The sequence below is a fragment of the Physella acuta genome, unplaced genomic scaffold (assembly GCF_028476545.2).
Source record: "Physella acuta isolate Inbredline_101_S28 unplaced genomic scaffold, ASM2847654v3 ptg000163l, whole genome shotgun sequence".
NCBI lineage: Eukaryota > Metazoa > Mollusca > Gastropoda > Physidae > Physella > Physella acuta.
Window position 1 is genome coordinate 1 of NW_026731682.1, and position 17,452 is coordinate 17,452.

Below are 17,452 nucleotides of genomic sequence, written 5' to 3' on the forward strand. Positions count from 1 at the left end.
ATATATATATTTATATATATGTATAATATAATATATATATTTTATATATATGTATAATATAATATATATATTTATATATATGTATAATATAATATATATATTTATATATATGTATAATATAATATATATATTTATATATATTATAATATAATATATATATTTATATATATGTATAATATAATATATATATTTATATATATGTATAATATAATATATATATTTATATATATGTATAATATAATATATATATTTATATATATATATATATTATATATATTATAATATAATATATATTTATATATATTTATAATATAATATATATATTTATATATATTTATAATATAATATATATATTTATATATATTTATAATATAATATATATATTTATATATATTTATAATATAATATATATATTTATATATATTTATATAATATAATATATATTTATATATATTTATAATATAATATATATATTTATATATATTTATAATATAATATATATATTTATATATATTTATAATATAATATATATATTTATATATATTTATAATATAATATATATATTTATATATATTTATAATATAATATATATATTTATATATATTTATAATATAATATATATATTTATATATATTTATAATATAATATATATATTTATATATATTTATAATATAATATATATATTTATATATATTTATAATATAATATATATATTTATATATATTTATAATATAATATATATATTTATATATATATTTATAATATAATATATATTTTTATATATATTTATAATATAATATATATATTTATATATATTTATAATATAATATATATATTTATATATATTTATAATATAATATATATATTTATATATATTTATAATATAATATATATATATTTATAATATAATATATATATTTATATATATTTATAATATAATATATATATATATATATATATATATATATATATATATATATATATATATTTAGATCCAAGTTGCCATTTTTTTTTTTTTGCAGAAACTTTCAAGGTAGTATTGTCATTATTTGCAGAACAAGTTTTTTGTTTTTTACAGTACAGAATTTATTTATGGACAAAGGGAATCAACCATGTTCAGTATTCAAAAATCAATAATATTCCTTTATTTTTATTTTGGGGCTGAAATTGAAATTTTTCTCTTGCAGAAACCCTCCCATCAATAATCTACTCACCAAAGTTTTATGGCGAAAGGTGCAGTAATGAATAAAGGATGAACAAACCCACAAATATACTTTTATTTATATATATATAATGTAAACAGGCTATACACAGCCATACAGTGGCAACATACCTTTTCTGCAGCTTCTGATCCTTCAGTTTTAAGTTGGGCTTGCAGGTTGCTTATTTGCTGGGTTAACTGTTTATAATCTGCTTCAATCTTCTTGCGACTGGCAGAAAAGGCATTGCTATCTTTATTCAATTTTAACTTGTTGATAGCATCATCAAAGCTTTGATAGAGAGCACTGCGGCGGTCATGAGCACTCTGGACCTCATCAATCAAACTTGAAACTCTCATTCGACTTTCCTTTGCCTCATCCTTAATAAATTCAAACGTTTAAAGTCTATTACATAGCAAATGTAACCTCAAATAAGATCTTAAAATCTCAAATCAAGGATACTACCTTTGTTATGGCAAAATCCAGGCGGACATAGATGATGACAACTACAAATAAGAAGTAAAAGACTGCAACAACCAGAAAGGGTTCTTGTAATAACAGAACTTTCTGGAATGTGTAGTGGAGCTGAAAGAAGAAAACAATCTAAATAATACTATTATCTTTATTTATGCTATAAAAAAGATAACTTGCTAGAAAGGTAACTTATCTGACACATATTTACTATCATTTATTGTTATCAAGTTTGAAACCCTACCTCCAATAAATATTCTTTTGATTACAGAAGTATTGTATTGTAACACAATACGTTTAATGACTACATAAATTGTATTGATTACCCTATGATACAATTGAATGTGCTTTTTAGTACACATGTGGTCTGTAATAATAGAATGTGCTTTTAGCAAACAAGTAATATTGCTAGTAACAATTGTATGATAACACTGAATGTGCTTTTTAGTATACAAGTAATGCTTTTGAGATAGGCAGTGACCTCATAAACAGTTTATTTTCTTTGTGAACACAAGAGATGCTGCCCACTAGCAAATTTCATGTTTTATTAACCCTTTACAGGCATATGCACCCGCCCTACTGTGTATAGGAAGGTTTTTTTTTTACATGCAGTAGCATAAGTCGTGTTGATAAGTAGATTTTGAAGATATCATGGAAGCAGGAAGTAATAAGTTTATCACTAAATAGAATCTACAATTTTTCTAAAGGTAAGAAATTTTGCTCTCAAAATTATGGGCAATATAATTAGTGAAATTAAATCTAATTAAAATGCCTCTGTCGTTAAATCTGGCTTTATAATGTAACTTTATCTGGCTTTAAAATGTAACTATTGAAAAAGAAAGTAGTTCCAGCATTTTAAATATATTGTTTATAGAAATAATATTAGAAGTAGTGTTTTGTTTATGTTTTTCTGGGATTATTTTTTATTTTTATAAATTATTTTTATAAATTATAAGTAAATATTAAGCAATAGAACCTCTTGCATAATAAACTTTGATCAGTTTAGTGTATATTGCATTTTATTTTATTTTTTTAACGTAAGTGGGTGTTTTTTAAAAATTATTTTTTAAAACTGCTGTGGTTGAAAAATGTGTCGTCTTTTCACCTGGCCGCAGGGGAAGTAAAATAGTTTTGATGCCCAGGCCAGTTAATGGCTAATCTGGAGTACTTGCAAAGTTAATGCTTTATGTTATAGACTACTAGTTATCCTTAAATGAAAGAGAAATAAATACTAAACTGAATTTATGCTCTATCCTAGTAATTTAATTTATTCTATTTAAATCTACCTCTACACAGCAAGGTCAGCATTACTTTGGTATAGAAAAAAACAATTAGCGGAATTGCATGTGATGGGGGGGGGGGGGGTGTTGACAAAGGCCAGACTTATGGTCAGAGAAGCATTTATAAATATTTAGTCCTGCAAAATAATAGCCTGTTAAAAGTTATTGTCTTAAGGACAAAGACTGATGCAGTCTTTTATGCAAATCTGATTCTCTGTCTTGATTTTTTTTTTTTTTATATTAAATTAGGAAGTCCAGAAAACTTGTAACTCAAATTTTATAAAAAAAATTTTGGTGAAAAAATATCGAATTACAGAATTCTGGGATATCTCAGGAAGTGGCACATCTGCATATACCATAGTAAAATTGGTTATAAATTGAGAATCATATATCTTGCTATTTGTGGGCTGATTAAATTATAGCATTGCCTTGCTGTTCTTACTCAGATGCCTAAGGCTTGTTACTTTTAGGTAGCAATGTCAATCCTAACATATACATAAAAATTAATGATTATCTTCAAATAACTCCATTCATTTAAGAAAAGGGCTTCAATATCATTTAATAAAGAATCAAACCTCAAAATCTTGAATGTGCTGCTCTACAAGGTTTGTTTTACTCAAAACAACAACAGGACGTCCAAGAGTATCAAGATATGTATAATGAATCTCATCACCCTTGCGTTGAACATCGAAAGGGGTTTTAAGTTCAACATTTCTTTAAAGAAAAATTAAAAAGCAATGAATAAAACTAAAAAAAAAGCAATAAGTTGAATAAGAAAGGTCATAAGCACCAGTAGGCCTATTCCAAAATGTGTTATTTTTTAAACATGCAAAGTAACAATTATATCATGGGTTCCCAAACTGGGGACGCGACCCCCCTGGGGGTCGCGATGGGCTTTCTGGGGGTTCGCCAACTGGTAGACTAAACCCTAGCATTGAAACAAATATTTAGAAGGATATCTGAAATTCGGCTTTACTAACATTACTGGAGATGGAATAAAGAAGAAACAAGGCATACTGTGCAAAGTTGTTCTTACTCATGAGTCTATAAAACCTTCAAACCTAAAACGTCATTTTGAAATGAGTCATTCGGAACACACCTACAAAGATATGGAGTTCTTTCGTCGGTATGAAACTAGTTGCAAACGTCAAAGACTTGATCAACAGGAAGTTTTCACCAAGGAAACACAGCATTAGTACAAGCATCATTTGTTGTCGCATTAGAAATAGCCAAGCACAAAAAAAAAAAAAACCAAAAAAAAAAAACAAACACACACAGTAGAATAAAATCTCACCAAACTCCGCTTGATAAAGATGGTGAAATTAATTATTGGGGATTCCAGTGCAGTAAAGATGCAACAAATATATCTGCCTAATAATAATATTCAGCGGGTTATAGCAGGCTTGTCCGTAGATGTTAAAGAACAAATTTTGAATGAAATCAAGTTTTCACCATTGTTTGCTTTTCAAGTTGATGAATCAAACAGACGTGAGTTCGTGTTCACAGTTGCTTGTCTGTGTGAAATATACTCATTCAGATGTTAGCAAAGAAGAGTTGCTATTTTGTGAAGATTTAATGGCAAAAATAAATACGTTTTTTGAAATTGAAAGATGAAAATCAAGATGTTCATGGAAGTGCAATGGAAACAGGACCCTAAGGCTTGTTACATTTATTGATTGGAGAGAGTATCATACCTAGCAGATATATTTGAACATCAACATAAGCTTAACCTGAAGCTTCAGGGAAAATGAACGGATATTATCTCTTTCCATGATAAGCCCGATGCATTTTTATCAAAGTTGCTAAATTGGTGAAGAAAATAAATCTAGGAAATACTGCCATGTTTGAGTGACTCTGCAGTGTGATAGATAAATCAGAATGTGAAATAAATAAAAAATTGAGAGAGAATTCTGGGCATTATTTGAATCTCTTGAAAACGAACTGCGACATTTTCCTCTGAGCTGAAAGAAGAAATATCTGCACTGACCCACTCTCTGCATCCCTTGAGGTTGTCAGCATTCCAAATGAATTAAAAGATGAAATCTTGGATTTGCAAAATGCATCCGCGTCACATACCGTGTTACACACAATTTTGATGAAATATGCACCATTCATACCGCAACGTGAAATCGATTGCCTTATGAGTTTAAGTTCATTTTGTGTCTACATATCTTCGTGAGAATAGATTTTCAAAACTTCTCCAATTAAAAACAAAACAAAGAAATAAGTAAAGGCTGAGAATGACATTAGGTTGGCGTTAACAAAAACTCAACCACAAATGTTGAGGGTAGTTAACAGCATGCAATTTCACTCATTGTATTAAAACATTTATCAAGAATAATTGATATTGAAAGTGTACTAGAAAATCTTATTTTATTGCTTATTAATTTCCTACTAATATCGACTTTATAATTCTATGGGGGTCGCGGGTCACTTACTTTTTATAAAAGGGGGTCGCCACTCGGAAAAGTTTGGGAACCACTGAACTATACTATGTGGACACCACTGTTTATTTTGTAGGTTTATTTGTAAAAAGCTCTCAATGTTTTAAAATAGCAGCGCTCTTTGTTTCACTTACTGAAGACCCATTTTGATAGACTATTTCTCAAAGTACATCACTTGAAATTATTAAATCATTAGTTCAAGCATGAAAATCAACCCCATCATTATGCGATTGAACTGAAAAAATCAGGTACTTATAAACATTTAAAAACTTGACTCAATGATTAACTGATCTGTGGCTGATAAACTGCTTAACAACATTGTCAGGGATGCTATTTTTTAAGTGAATCCTGAAAATAAATCTGCAAATTTTACCAATCATGAAATTTTAAACCCTGAAACTTGATGATGAACAGAAATTTTTCATAAACTATACAATTTCATTACTATTTGAGATAACAGATTCATATTTTGTTCACTATACTGTCTCTTAGGAACTTTTTATTTTTGTAAAGACCTCAAACAAAAGTTAGTATTCAAAGGATTGTGCATAGAACAAAATTAGTTTTAAATTTTACACATATCTTTACCCCATAATTGTTTATTTTAGAACCTCACCCAATGCACATAAACCATGATATAAAACAACCGCTTATGGTTTACTAGTATGTAGTACCATCTACACATGTGCGAATTGTGTAAATCTGTGAAAATGCTCTGAAGTCTTGATAATATGCTTTTTAGAATGCCAAGTTTTGTTTTGATGGTCTTGAGAACCAGGAAATTTTAAAATTCAAATTTTGCAATCCGTGATAACCCTGAATAATGGAACCACTGCATTATGTTGTCAAAACATCTGTGCTGTGAGAAAAGCTCTGCACCAAACTATTTCTATAATACTTATTTCCACTAATTCATGAAGCCACTTGATAAGTTTTAAAAAATCAAACTAGTTATGTTTAAAACAATATATTGTCACTGGTGCTAAACCGATATTTCATCTTTGTTCTTTATTATGATAAGGGAGGGAGTTTCCTCCAACTCAAATGACCCTTTACAGACCTAGAAAAGTATAAATAGTAATAATAAATCGAATTGAAAAAAAAAAGAGCAGGGAAACAAGATTTGGCACACGTTTCCTGTTTCCTTACAATATGTTTAAGTATAATCTAATACTAGATCTAATAGATAATGTGGACAAGCTAGCTTCTGAATGTTCTTTTTGGTTTAGGCAATTGAATTGTAGATTTAAATTATGCTTTCAATAACATGTAGGGAGAAAAATACAATAAAATTATTATGACTGCCATGCTGATTTCTAGATCTAGATAACTTATCTTACTACTACTCTGACTAGTTACTATCATTTATGTCCTTATCTTTAACATAGCAAGGTAGGAATAATCAAATCAATAATGTTATGTCAAAGTTACGGTTTTTATTATGGGGTAGTGGGGTTCTTAGGTTACTGGTTAACTTTTATTTTTATGTAAGCTGACATTAAGCAGTATTTAGATGTAGCCTTGAGACTACTAAAGCTATATATAACTAGAGTCCAACTAACCACTATACCCATCTATGCTACTGTGTATAATTTCATTAGACTTATTTTAATTATTTTTTAAATTTTTGACTGAGTAAAGTAGCATTTACACCTCTGTTCTTCTTTTAGGCTTCAAATTCCTCTTTATAGTTACAAGTGTTCCTACTTTTGGTTGCTAGGGTTAGGCATGTCTGCGCTCCATAACATAAGACCTATGTTCAATTTTCATCCTTGAGCACCCTTAAGGTTACACCAAATTAAATTTCTTTTTAATTTTTAATGCATTTTTCATTTGTGCTTTTTAAATTTTATTTTGTGATTTGTGAATATGAATAACGATAAAAACCTTTTTTTATTTTTTTTATGCCTGGAGCCAAAACTCTGGACTTTTGGAGTTAATCACTATTTGAAAAAAATCAGTTCAGTAGAAGGGAAATTAAGTCTTTTCAAAATAAAATTTGTAGTAGTTACTTACTTTGCTCCTTCTGGCAAAATAATTTTTAGGTGTAATTCATCAATTACCATGTCATCATAAATGTGATCAACAAAGCGCATTTTCAGAGCATAGTTGTCTCCTACAAATCATAAATAAAAGTATTTGATTAATTCCCTTTAGAATTATTAGTTAATTGTATTCTAAAAATGTTATAGAAAAAATATCTCTATCAGATTTGTACCTTTGTAGTAAAGATATTCATAGCTGGGCACATTGTATCCCAAAATGTATCTGGTTTTCCAACCACCAAATAAAGGAAATCTTGGTCTAAGTTCCACATCAACAGACTCATCTAATTCCTTCATGTTGGAGGTTGAAATGTTACCTATCTCATCTCTATAGTACACATCTCTAGCTGAAGCTGGTAGTGAGGTCTAGATTGAAATTTGAAAAGAAACATGTTTTAACAAAATCAAATAGAAATGAGCAACACAGAAAAATCTCAATAAAAATTGTACCTTAAAATTCTTAATAGAAGCATATCCATCTTGCTGTCTTTGATAATCAAAGCGAGAGAAGGGACCTTTAAGGGTAGCCCCTGAGTGTCTCATATCAATATGTTCTTCTACAGCTATGTTTCCCCAATGAGACACCTCTACGATTCTTTCCATAGTAGTTACTGAAAGGAATGGGCTGTTGTTTTCTTCATGAACTTTCAGCTGAGCCTGCAAAAAAAAAAAAAAAAAAAATTTCATGCCACTAAATAGAAATAGGTCCACAAATTAACTAGAGAGCTAAATTTTATTTCATACCTCTGAAAAAGGAGCTTTCTCATCAAAAGGTCCATAAGTAATAGTTGAATCACTTTGGGTGACAGGTTTAGTCTTGGTATAGGATTCGATATTTGAGTTAGCTGTATGAACAACAGTAGTCTGACTAACAGTTGTGTAGGGAGAGTAAAAATACAAGTTTGTGTCTAAAACAACCAGCTGTTTCTCTGCCTAAAAAAACAAATAAGAATATTATGAATGGCTTTAAGATTACCACTTTTAAATTACAAGTTATTCAGTTTATATATTTTTATTTACCTGAGTGATTTCAGAAGGATATGGTCGTAAAATATGGGAGAACACAGCTTCAACATCAACTGTGACAGATTTACTAACATCCAAAGCAGATGGCAAAGTCACACGAAAGAATCTCTTGTCACTAAAGTATACAAGTAAAAATTATTATTTTTTGTCAACCCCACTCACACAAAAAGTAAGCTGTATTAAAGGGAAAAGTATTTAAGATTCATTATTGAAGAATTCTGAAAATACCTGTGTCCATTGACTGATGTCTCAATCACAGCAAGCTTTTCATCTTTGTTATCTTTGCCCTAAGAATACAAATTTGACATGTATTTTACTTGGTTTTTCTTTAGTTAACCAAGCTCATTTACTTTAGCAGCCATCTTGTTTAAGTTTTTTTTTGTAAGCTTATAGCCCCCCCCCCCCCCCCCCCCCGGCGTGGCCTCAACCTGCCGGCGAGCTTGTTGCATTGAGTTAAATATAAACTCTTTAGCCTACACATGTGTCTTGTCAACCAATTTAGTTTCTGATGGTACACGACATTTAGATAAATATAATATAACAAACTAACTGAATTCCAACATTATGTCCAGCTAATCCCAATATTGAAACAGAATTTGAAGCACTTTGATCTAATGAATAAATCCAACTCTATGCGAGTGTCGCAGCTTTAGTCCTGGATACAACAATAGTGTGTAGTCGTGTTGTGAGTAAATTTGCACGAGATACAACACCGACCAAGACCTTCCTGATGTGTATGGCCCCAAGTTAAGTGCTGCGAGTAGGGGAGGGCAATTTAACACCAGAACAGTTTTTTTTCAATAGTTAGGTCATCAGTAGTTCACGCATCCTAACGGGGTTAAAAGTGTAACTTTAAATTGAACTAGGTGAGAGGAGGAGGGTGAGGTCATTTAAACAACGGAGCTATATTTCTAGTAGAAGAATACGGGGAAATCATAGCTTGAAGTTTGTAATTTGCATATATCTTCCTCACAGGCGTTCATTTTAATGCGATTGGCCTCTTTTTATTTTATAGGCCTAATTAACCATTAATGTCCCGTAACGCCCGCTGCCGCCCAACACCGTTAATGTCCCGTAACGCCCGCTGCCGCCCGCTTACAATACGCATAGAAAAATTAAATTTGTTTCATTAAAATTTGGCCTACAAATCCTAATTTTTAACTAAACAGGAAGTCGAATAGTTTCAGCATCCTTTTCCGGTCTTCTAATTTCAATGGCGCTTTTGAAAGATAAAAAATAAAAGTTTCTTTCTATCTCGAAATTTTAGACTCATCTGTCCTATTTTTAGTAGATTCAATATTAAAAATAAAATAATGCCTCTAAACGTATCTAGGCATGTATTTTATGAATTATATATCTTAAACATAACCAAATTGATATTCAACTGTTAAATTCGATGCATAGTTGTTTAGACAAAAATAAATAAAGTTGACTACCGAAAATGACCTGTTTTGAATTTTCTCCGACATTTTTTATTTTTATTCTGTACTTGTACCGAATATAATATATTCTATTTAATACTGTTGGAAAGCCAGGTTTATTCCCAACATTAAGCAGTAGTTTTTATCTTAATTTTCAATTTCATTTAGACAAAAACAAATATTTTGTGAAACTATTCACTTGATCATACAGAGTTATGCTCCTTACATTGGGCCGTCATGGGTGGAGTTTTGGTAGAATGAATGGGACATTAATGGTTAATTGTATTTGATAGGCTAACTTTTCTGGTTGACAAAACTAAGCGAGCGAGATGTCTGTCACGCGCACTGCCCGTGACGCTGGTTAGAATGTATTTCTCGCTAACTTGATGAATTTGAATGCTATTGCAGTGTTTTTTAAAATAAAACAAATACTTACAAATCTTTACATTTTAAACTGAGCATACACAAAACTTAGTAAATAACACACCTGTCCCAAGTCAAGTGAGAGAAGAGGGTTAGATTATTTTTATTATGACATCGCCATATTTTATGAATTGCCCTAATTAAGCATTGCTAAAACACTTACACTAGTTAATAAAACATGCATGGGATTGAATATCTTTAAAAAGATTAGATCTATACTATATATCCTTAAACATGTTTTTCAATAATTTGGGTTTAGTTTTCTTTTTTAAACAACCATTTAAAAACAAAAATATTTAAAAATTCTAGAACTAGATCTAGATCTAATTCCATTATGTGATTTTTATTCTGACGAAGACAGTGTCCATACGAATAGAAATGTGGTAATAAAATCAAATGTACTGTGCATATTCTGCTAAAATCAAATCAGCTGCAAGGTCCATCCTGCAGAGTTCTCTTCAGATAGACACATGGTTGTCACGGATTATTTTGATTTGCAAAGCTGGGAGTGGCCAATTAATAAAAATCAAATGACTCCAAATGAGTCTATCATCAACAAATTAAGTATTTGATAGATTTAAGATTGATCTTTAGTAGGCCGTTTCGTTGCTTAGGTGGCTGGATTGACCTATGACCCTAAAACGTCACGCGTCGTTTTCTGACGGTTTTTTCATTTATTTTAGGGGTCCTATCCACGACAAATGAAAAACCTGTTAATCTCGCAAATTCTCATCATTATTTTAATGCAAAATGCTAATAAAATGGATAATATGCCTTAGAATGCCAGAAAAAAATCGAGATATTTGTTGTTGTAAGTAATGAGAGGATTTCTAGTGGAGCGCTCTCCGTAAAAACTGAACCGCCGCTAAAAACGACCGGCCTCCTGGAAAAACGGCCCGACAGACTCTAAATTAATATATAATTGAGATATTTAGGCCTACCTTGTATATTTACATTATTATTGATTCTGGTTTCCAAAATCTTATCCCAAAATGTGGTACCCACGCTGACATTTCTATCCGCTATTTTTATTATCATGACGTCATTGCTACGCTAGTTGCCAGACTGAAACAACTAGTTTTTGTTTTTTACGGAATGAACTGTTAAGTCTAGTATTTTAATTACAATACAATTGTAGCATGTGCGGAAAAAGTAAAATTATGGACATTATTATTGTATTAGTAATTTTATTGTTATATTGATTTTTTCTTCACTGTGGGCCGACAGTTGCTGCATTCGTGACCGGTGGTTAACCTCGTCAATGCTGCGTGGCCTATTTGTTTATATAATCAGTGATGCTCGTTCAGTGGCCTTTTTTTTGGGCGCTAAATAATCTGTTTACTGGCATTTTAAGCGTTTATTTATTTATTTTTTTAAGCTAGACGTAGATCTGGTTTAAAAAAATAATTTTTATACAGCTGGCTGTCTAGCATGCATGATAATGATATGTGAACTTTTAAAAAAATGACCGAACTTTTAAAAAAATGTCCAGAAGTAGGGAAGTAGGTCTGTTTTTCAATTTGCTTGAAGAAGGGGGGGGGGGGAGGGAGAGAGAGAGAGAAGTGAAGACACCGGCCATCTCGTGTACGCGTGTTCATTCTATGACGTGTACTATAGGCCTGCTGAACTCACGGTGACCCGCGACCGTGGTGGGATTTTTCATCCACAGGATAGTAAACATAAGCAAGCAATCACGCGAATGATGTTTGGAGATTTTATTTTTTTAAAAATCACATACGTCATGTTTTCAAGATGAAAAAAAATGTAATGTAAAAAAAAAAAGACACTAATACCATGTATGAACCTCAGCTGCCACACTGTTGACTCAATATAATGTGATTGAGTGTAAAATGTATTTGTATTTATAAACTATCATAACTATTACTATCATATCATTTTAAGCATATTTATTATTTAAAATTAGAAAATTAGAATTTGAAATAATTATATTTATTAGGGTCATTTGATTTATGCAGGTGTTCATTATTTCGTAAAATGGTATGAATAACATGTAGAGTAGAATTTAATAAATGGCCGATGCTAGCCGGAATAAGATACACATGCAAAACGCATGCGCAATGGAGAGAAACTACGACTTGCCTTCGCGGCGATGTTTTCGATGGTACTGCGCATGCGTGTGTTTACAACCGCAGAACCCTAACACCAGCCCTAATCCTATCCCTAGCCCTCATTCTAGCCCTAACCCTAGCCATAGGTCACTGCGCATGCGCAGAGCTATCTTTTGCCGACTAAGTGGAGACGTTGGGGAGAAAAATCTTCTTCCGAGTATTATCAACCAGTTGCTTTTTGTTATTTTCCGGTGAGTAAATAACCTAAGCTGACGCAATTACCATGACGGGAATGAAAAGCTCATGTACACAAGTCCACGACGTAATGTCATGCCGGTTGAGGAGCAAGAATGCTGTTTTGTCATTCATTTTCCATTCTAGATCTAGATAAATTTTCAAATTCTGTCTTTTCTCGTCAACCGAGTAAGCTAGATATTTAAATGTAGTGTCAAATGTTCTCTTAAGGGGTAAGGAATTAATGGTGTATTTGAAATAACAGAATATTTTATTTTAAAAAATCCGGTAAAATCTTAGTTTAGCGTCGTAAATTCCAACGTAGCTAGTAAAGTGCGATGAAGGTAACTAATGAATATTTCTTTCATTTGGCCATATTTATGTCATATTTTACATAATATATTTATATAACACTACAGATAATTGAATAACAAATCACAATCCAAGACCAAACCAGTCATAAATATCCTGGAATAAACTTTAAACTACTCCGTTCGAGACAACAATGAGTAAATACAAGCAGCGGCCATGTTTTAAAAACAATAAATTGTCTATTCGCATGTCTTTTGTGTTGATTTTGTGGTTTAATATGATTGTTTTGTATTGCTTTAATATATGCCGGGGGTCGTCCATAAATGACGTCACACTCGTAGGGGGGAGGGGGGTCCGTAATTTTGTGACGTGTGATGAGGGGGGTCAGATGGTGCGACGTCACACTTTTGCCTTTTAAAAAAGCAATGTTAGAAAACGAATTTTAGACGTTATTTTGCGTTTTAAAAAACTGTTTTAATAAATTGTAATAACAATTGATTAAAATACTCTATTTTGACAGAGTTCAGACAAGATTTTGGAAAAATTTAGCTGTTTAAAAACAATTCAACTGCAATTTTGAGGGGGGTTGTAGGCTTAGGTGTGACGTCATTTTAGGGGGGGGGTCTGGCTTTTTGTGACGTGTGACGGAGGGGAGGGGGAGGAGGTAAAAATCGTCAAACAAAGCGTGACATCATTTATGAATGACCCCCTGTATAGTAATTTTTCTTTTTTTTTTTAATATAGTTGACATGAATGACTAATAGACCTTATCAGACTTAATAGTGTGCATCCAAGACCACAACAATTGTTGGGAGGTCGAACTTTTGAACACTTTATTTGCAGTAAGCAAATCAATATTAGATCGCTCATAAATGACGTCGCTCTTAAGATAGTAATGACAGCGTGCATTATTACAGAGCAAACATAAACATATTGTTTCATATAGAAATTGTGATTTGTGGTGGGGAGAGGTTGAATAGAACTCAGCGATGTGATTTTGGAGACGGGTCAGGTTTTTTTTCCCCGTGAAAATGGGATGGTTGTGGGAGAAAGACCAGCTGTAGAAGTATGACGCGTCATTCATTGGTGATCCATTTTCTCAGTGGGGACGAAAGAACTATTAAGAAGGGTCAAGGAATGTAAAAAGCTTGCCGAGTCGCATTTCTTGAACCCCACCTTTTTCATTCCCCCACTTAGCACATCGTCACCGAGTTAACGCTCGCACGTGACGTCATGTAGCGGTACCGCCGACCGTTAGGCTAATTTTATAGAAAAAAACAACAAGCACTGCCTTTTTTACGCTTTTGCGACGTTTAATTTGATTACATAAGTTGGTGTTCATTAATAAACGGCCCCTAACACATCTATCACTCGTCCATTTAAACGTACGTAGTTATTTCTGCAAGCTTGCTGTCTTGAAACTTTCGGCCCTTTAAAAATGTATTAAGCTCTTACCGTATAGAACTAGACTACCCATATTAAGCTCCAAAAGAAGCTTGGTGAAAACTTGATGGCCGTCCGATTTTGAAGCTGCTCTGCGCTTTATAAAAACCACAATAAACGATAAGATGACACTTATTAAAGTAAATTATAGTTCTGAATCTTGATACATTAAAAGTGATATTCGGAAATTAAGAGCCAGACAGTCAACATGATATTTCAATTTAAGTCCAAGAAAATAAATTTCCTCAAACGATGGAACATTACTAAATTTTCGCGCAGTTTAGCGAAATTGAATTCAAGTATTTACGTCATCTTACAAAGCGCGATAGCCTACTGGTGCTCCAACGCGGCCCATGCTAATGGCCGTATTCCTAACACCCCCGCATAAGACGTGGCTTATGCGTCGGCAGGCATTTGGTGGCAAGCCTTTTTGACGGGGATAATGTGTTGCGGCCGTTTTGCCGAATGTCTTAAACTAGCAGGCTTGCAACATTTGTGATGATTCGTTTTAAGCAAGGTATACGTATACTAATGCTTATTAATCGTTATTTTGATTGAACAAAGCATTATAGAGGTTCTCCACCAATCACCTAGGTATTTTTCCCCGTTCACCTCCCTTCATGAGACCGACACGTCATAAATTGCAAAGCCGCCTGAGTTGACGTCACAAATCTTCACTCACTCCCGTAGCAAATCATATGTGACATCATATTATGGACAACCCCATATCACTCACTTGTGTACTTGATATTGACAATTTGACAACAAAGGATAACCAAAATGTGTCTGGCAGGTGGAGACTTGCGATCGACAATAATGACAACACGCACTTAAGGGGTGGACTGGCTCATTGTTTTAGATGATGTTTTACGAGGGAAGCTGGTGGATAATACATTTTGTCTCTCTGTATATATAAATATAAATGATGACAAACATTTAATGTTGTCAAAATTATGGTTAGAGATCTTAGATAAGGCTGAGTGAAGCGTAATTTTTTACATTATGACTTGTTGTGACATTGACGACAAAAATATGACGGAGGTTGGGGTTTAATAAAGGTAAAGAGAAGTAAAAAAAAAATGTCATAAGTTACGATAGAATTACTAATTGATGAAAAGAAAAACCTGAAATGAAAATAGTGAACATTCAAACAATAAGAAAAAACTCACAACTATTTAGTAATAGTAAGATCAAATAAACATTAGTAAAAAAAAAACGTGATTTAATACATGGATACAAGTTGCATCTCACAATGCTTCTAGAATTAATAAAGTTGTTTGTTAGGAAATTCACATTTAAAAAAAAATGCTTTGAAAAAAGGAATACACAACAAGACGATCATATTTAAATACATTTTCATATGAATAGAAATTAAAGGGAAGCTACTCTCAATAACATTTTCTTAAGATGGCTGCTGTTTTTAATAGCAAATTTACTATCTCGAACAGGGTTGATAAAAATTTCAGGATATTTAAATTGATTTAACCATCAATGGTGATCTATTATTCAATTATCTATAATACTTTATCAAAATATACGAAAATATACTAATATTTAATGACATATCCATTAATTCACTCTCTCCCCCATTACTAGTTTTGGCCGAATTTACGACGCTAAACTAAGATTTTACCAAAAATCCATAATTCAACCTAATCTTTAGTTTTCATTAGTAATGTATAAGTCGAAAAATAACGAAATTTATAAGTTAGTGAGCCTCGCTACTACAATTATATGCTATTCTTTTTATAATTTGAAGAAAATTTAATAGTATTTCTCGCTAACTTGGAGGCGTGGTCGGTTGCTAACAACAATATGGCGCCCGGACCGGACGTTTGATTTCCGGTGATTTTACGGCCAAATTCCAGAGACCTTCAACTAATTACATTTAAAAATGTTTACCACGCCCAAAATGGCGGGATTTCCGTGTCATAACAACAAACCATAAGTGGCAGGGTTAGATATGCCAGAAAAGCATTTTAAAATTTGGTTTGGAGAACGGAGGCTAAATTCAAAAGTCGGTCTCATTCAAATTAATAGAACTTCTAAAATATCAGCCCGGAGGTCACAAAAATGAATTGGAGGTTGTAGAATTATTAGTTTTATCATTATATGAAGAAATAAATCAAATGTTGCATGCACTTTTTAAAATAAGACACGACTTTTGAATGACAACCAAATTTATTTATTTTTTTAAACCACGTGACCGCTATTTGATGATCACTAGTGGGGAACTCTGGGTACATGGCCACTTAAAAAGTCTAACCTATTTGTGGTTTTCTTTACGTTCAAGCTTAAGTAGAGTTGTCATGGAGAGGTGTGTTGGCCATGGCAGTGAGTGTCAATAAATATTAAATTAAGTAATTTAGTTTAAAATGAACTAAAAACTTCAAAATTAGTGCCTAATGGATTAAATATGGATGTCTATCATTCAGTAGTCATGTTTAATTTGAAATTTGAGTAAATTCTAGATTTAGTAAGAAAAACTAAAATTTAATTTATTTGAGAAATGATAGATTACCCCTGAGATTACCCAAAAAAAAACCCACTGAGGCTATTGAGCCGCTATTGTTACCTCATACAACTTGATATTGATTTACTTACAACTGCACTTATGTAGGAAAGGTTATCTTTAAGAGTAGGGTCGATTGCAAGTAGTACTGATCTCAGAGCTGATGTCCCTTTGTTTTCAAAAGTGATTGTTGACGTTGTTTTTACCAAATGGGTGGCTATGTCAATTTTCCTCTCTACTTTCGAAATAATTATATTTTTGTCGATAGTATCCTGATTTTGTTTACATAATGCAGAAATGAAAACGTGCATAAGCACGACAATAGCTATCCTAAATTTCATGATGAATCCAGAAAAAGTGTACAGCTATTTCATTAACCGGTTACTACAATACCGGCGAATCGTCTTCTTCCACGAGCAATAGCCGGAAGTTGAAAGGCCTTGCCTAGTTGGCAAGAAATACTTTAAAATTTATTTTGAGAAGTTAAGAAAACAATTAGAAATTAATTCTGGTGGTATTTGTAAGATATACATACATACATACTTTATTGCAATATGTGCAACGTGAAAAAAA

At 31.8% G+C, this 17,452-nt stretch overlaps 1 protein-coding gene across 1 annotated transcript; it reads right to left on the bottom strand.

Annotated features, from left to right (window-relative positions):
* Nucleotides 1-1,333: 1,333 nt before the first annotated feature.
* Nucleotides 1,334-17,327, bottom strand: LOC131935892 (dolichyl-diphosphooligosaccharide--protein glycosyltransferase subunit 1; the record flags this gene model as incomplete). The annotated part of the gene is given in 10 exon segments (XM_059292621.1): nt 1,334-1,579; nt 1,665-1,784; nt 3,526-3,664; nt 7,411-7,510; nt 7,613-7,805; nt 7,890-8,096; nt 8,184-8,372; nt 8,460-8,580; nt 8,694-8,752; nt 16,972-17,327. Coding segments are annotated over 10 exon segments (1,623 nt in total), but the record flags the coding sequence as incomplete, so codon positions are not given.
* Nucleotides 17,328-17,452: the final 125 nt, after the last annotated feature.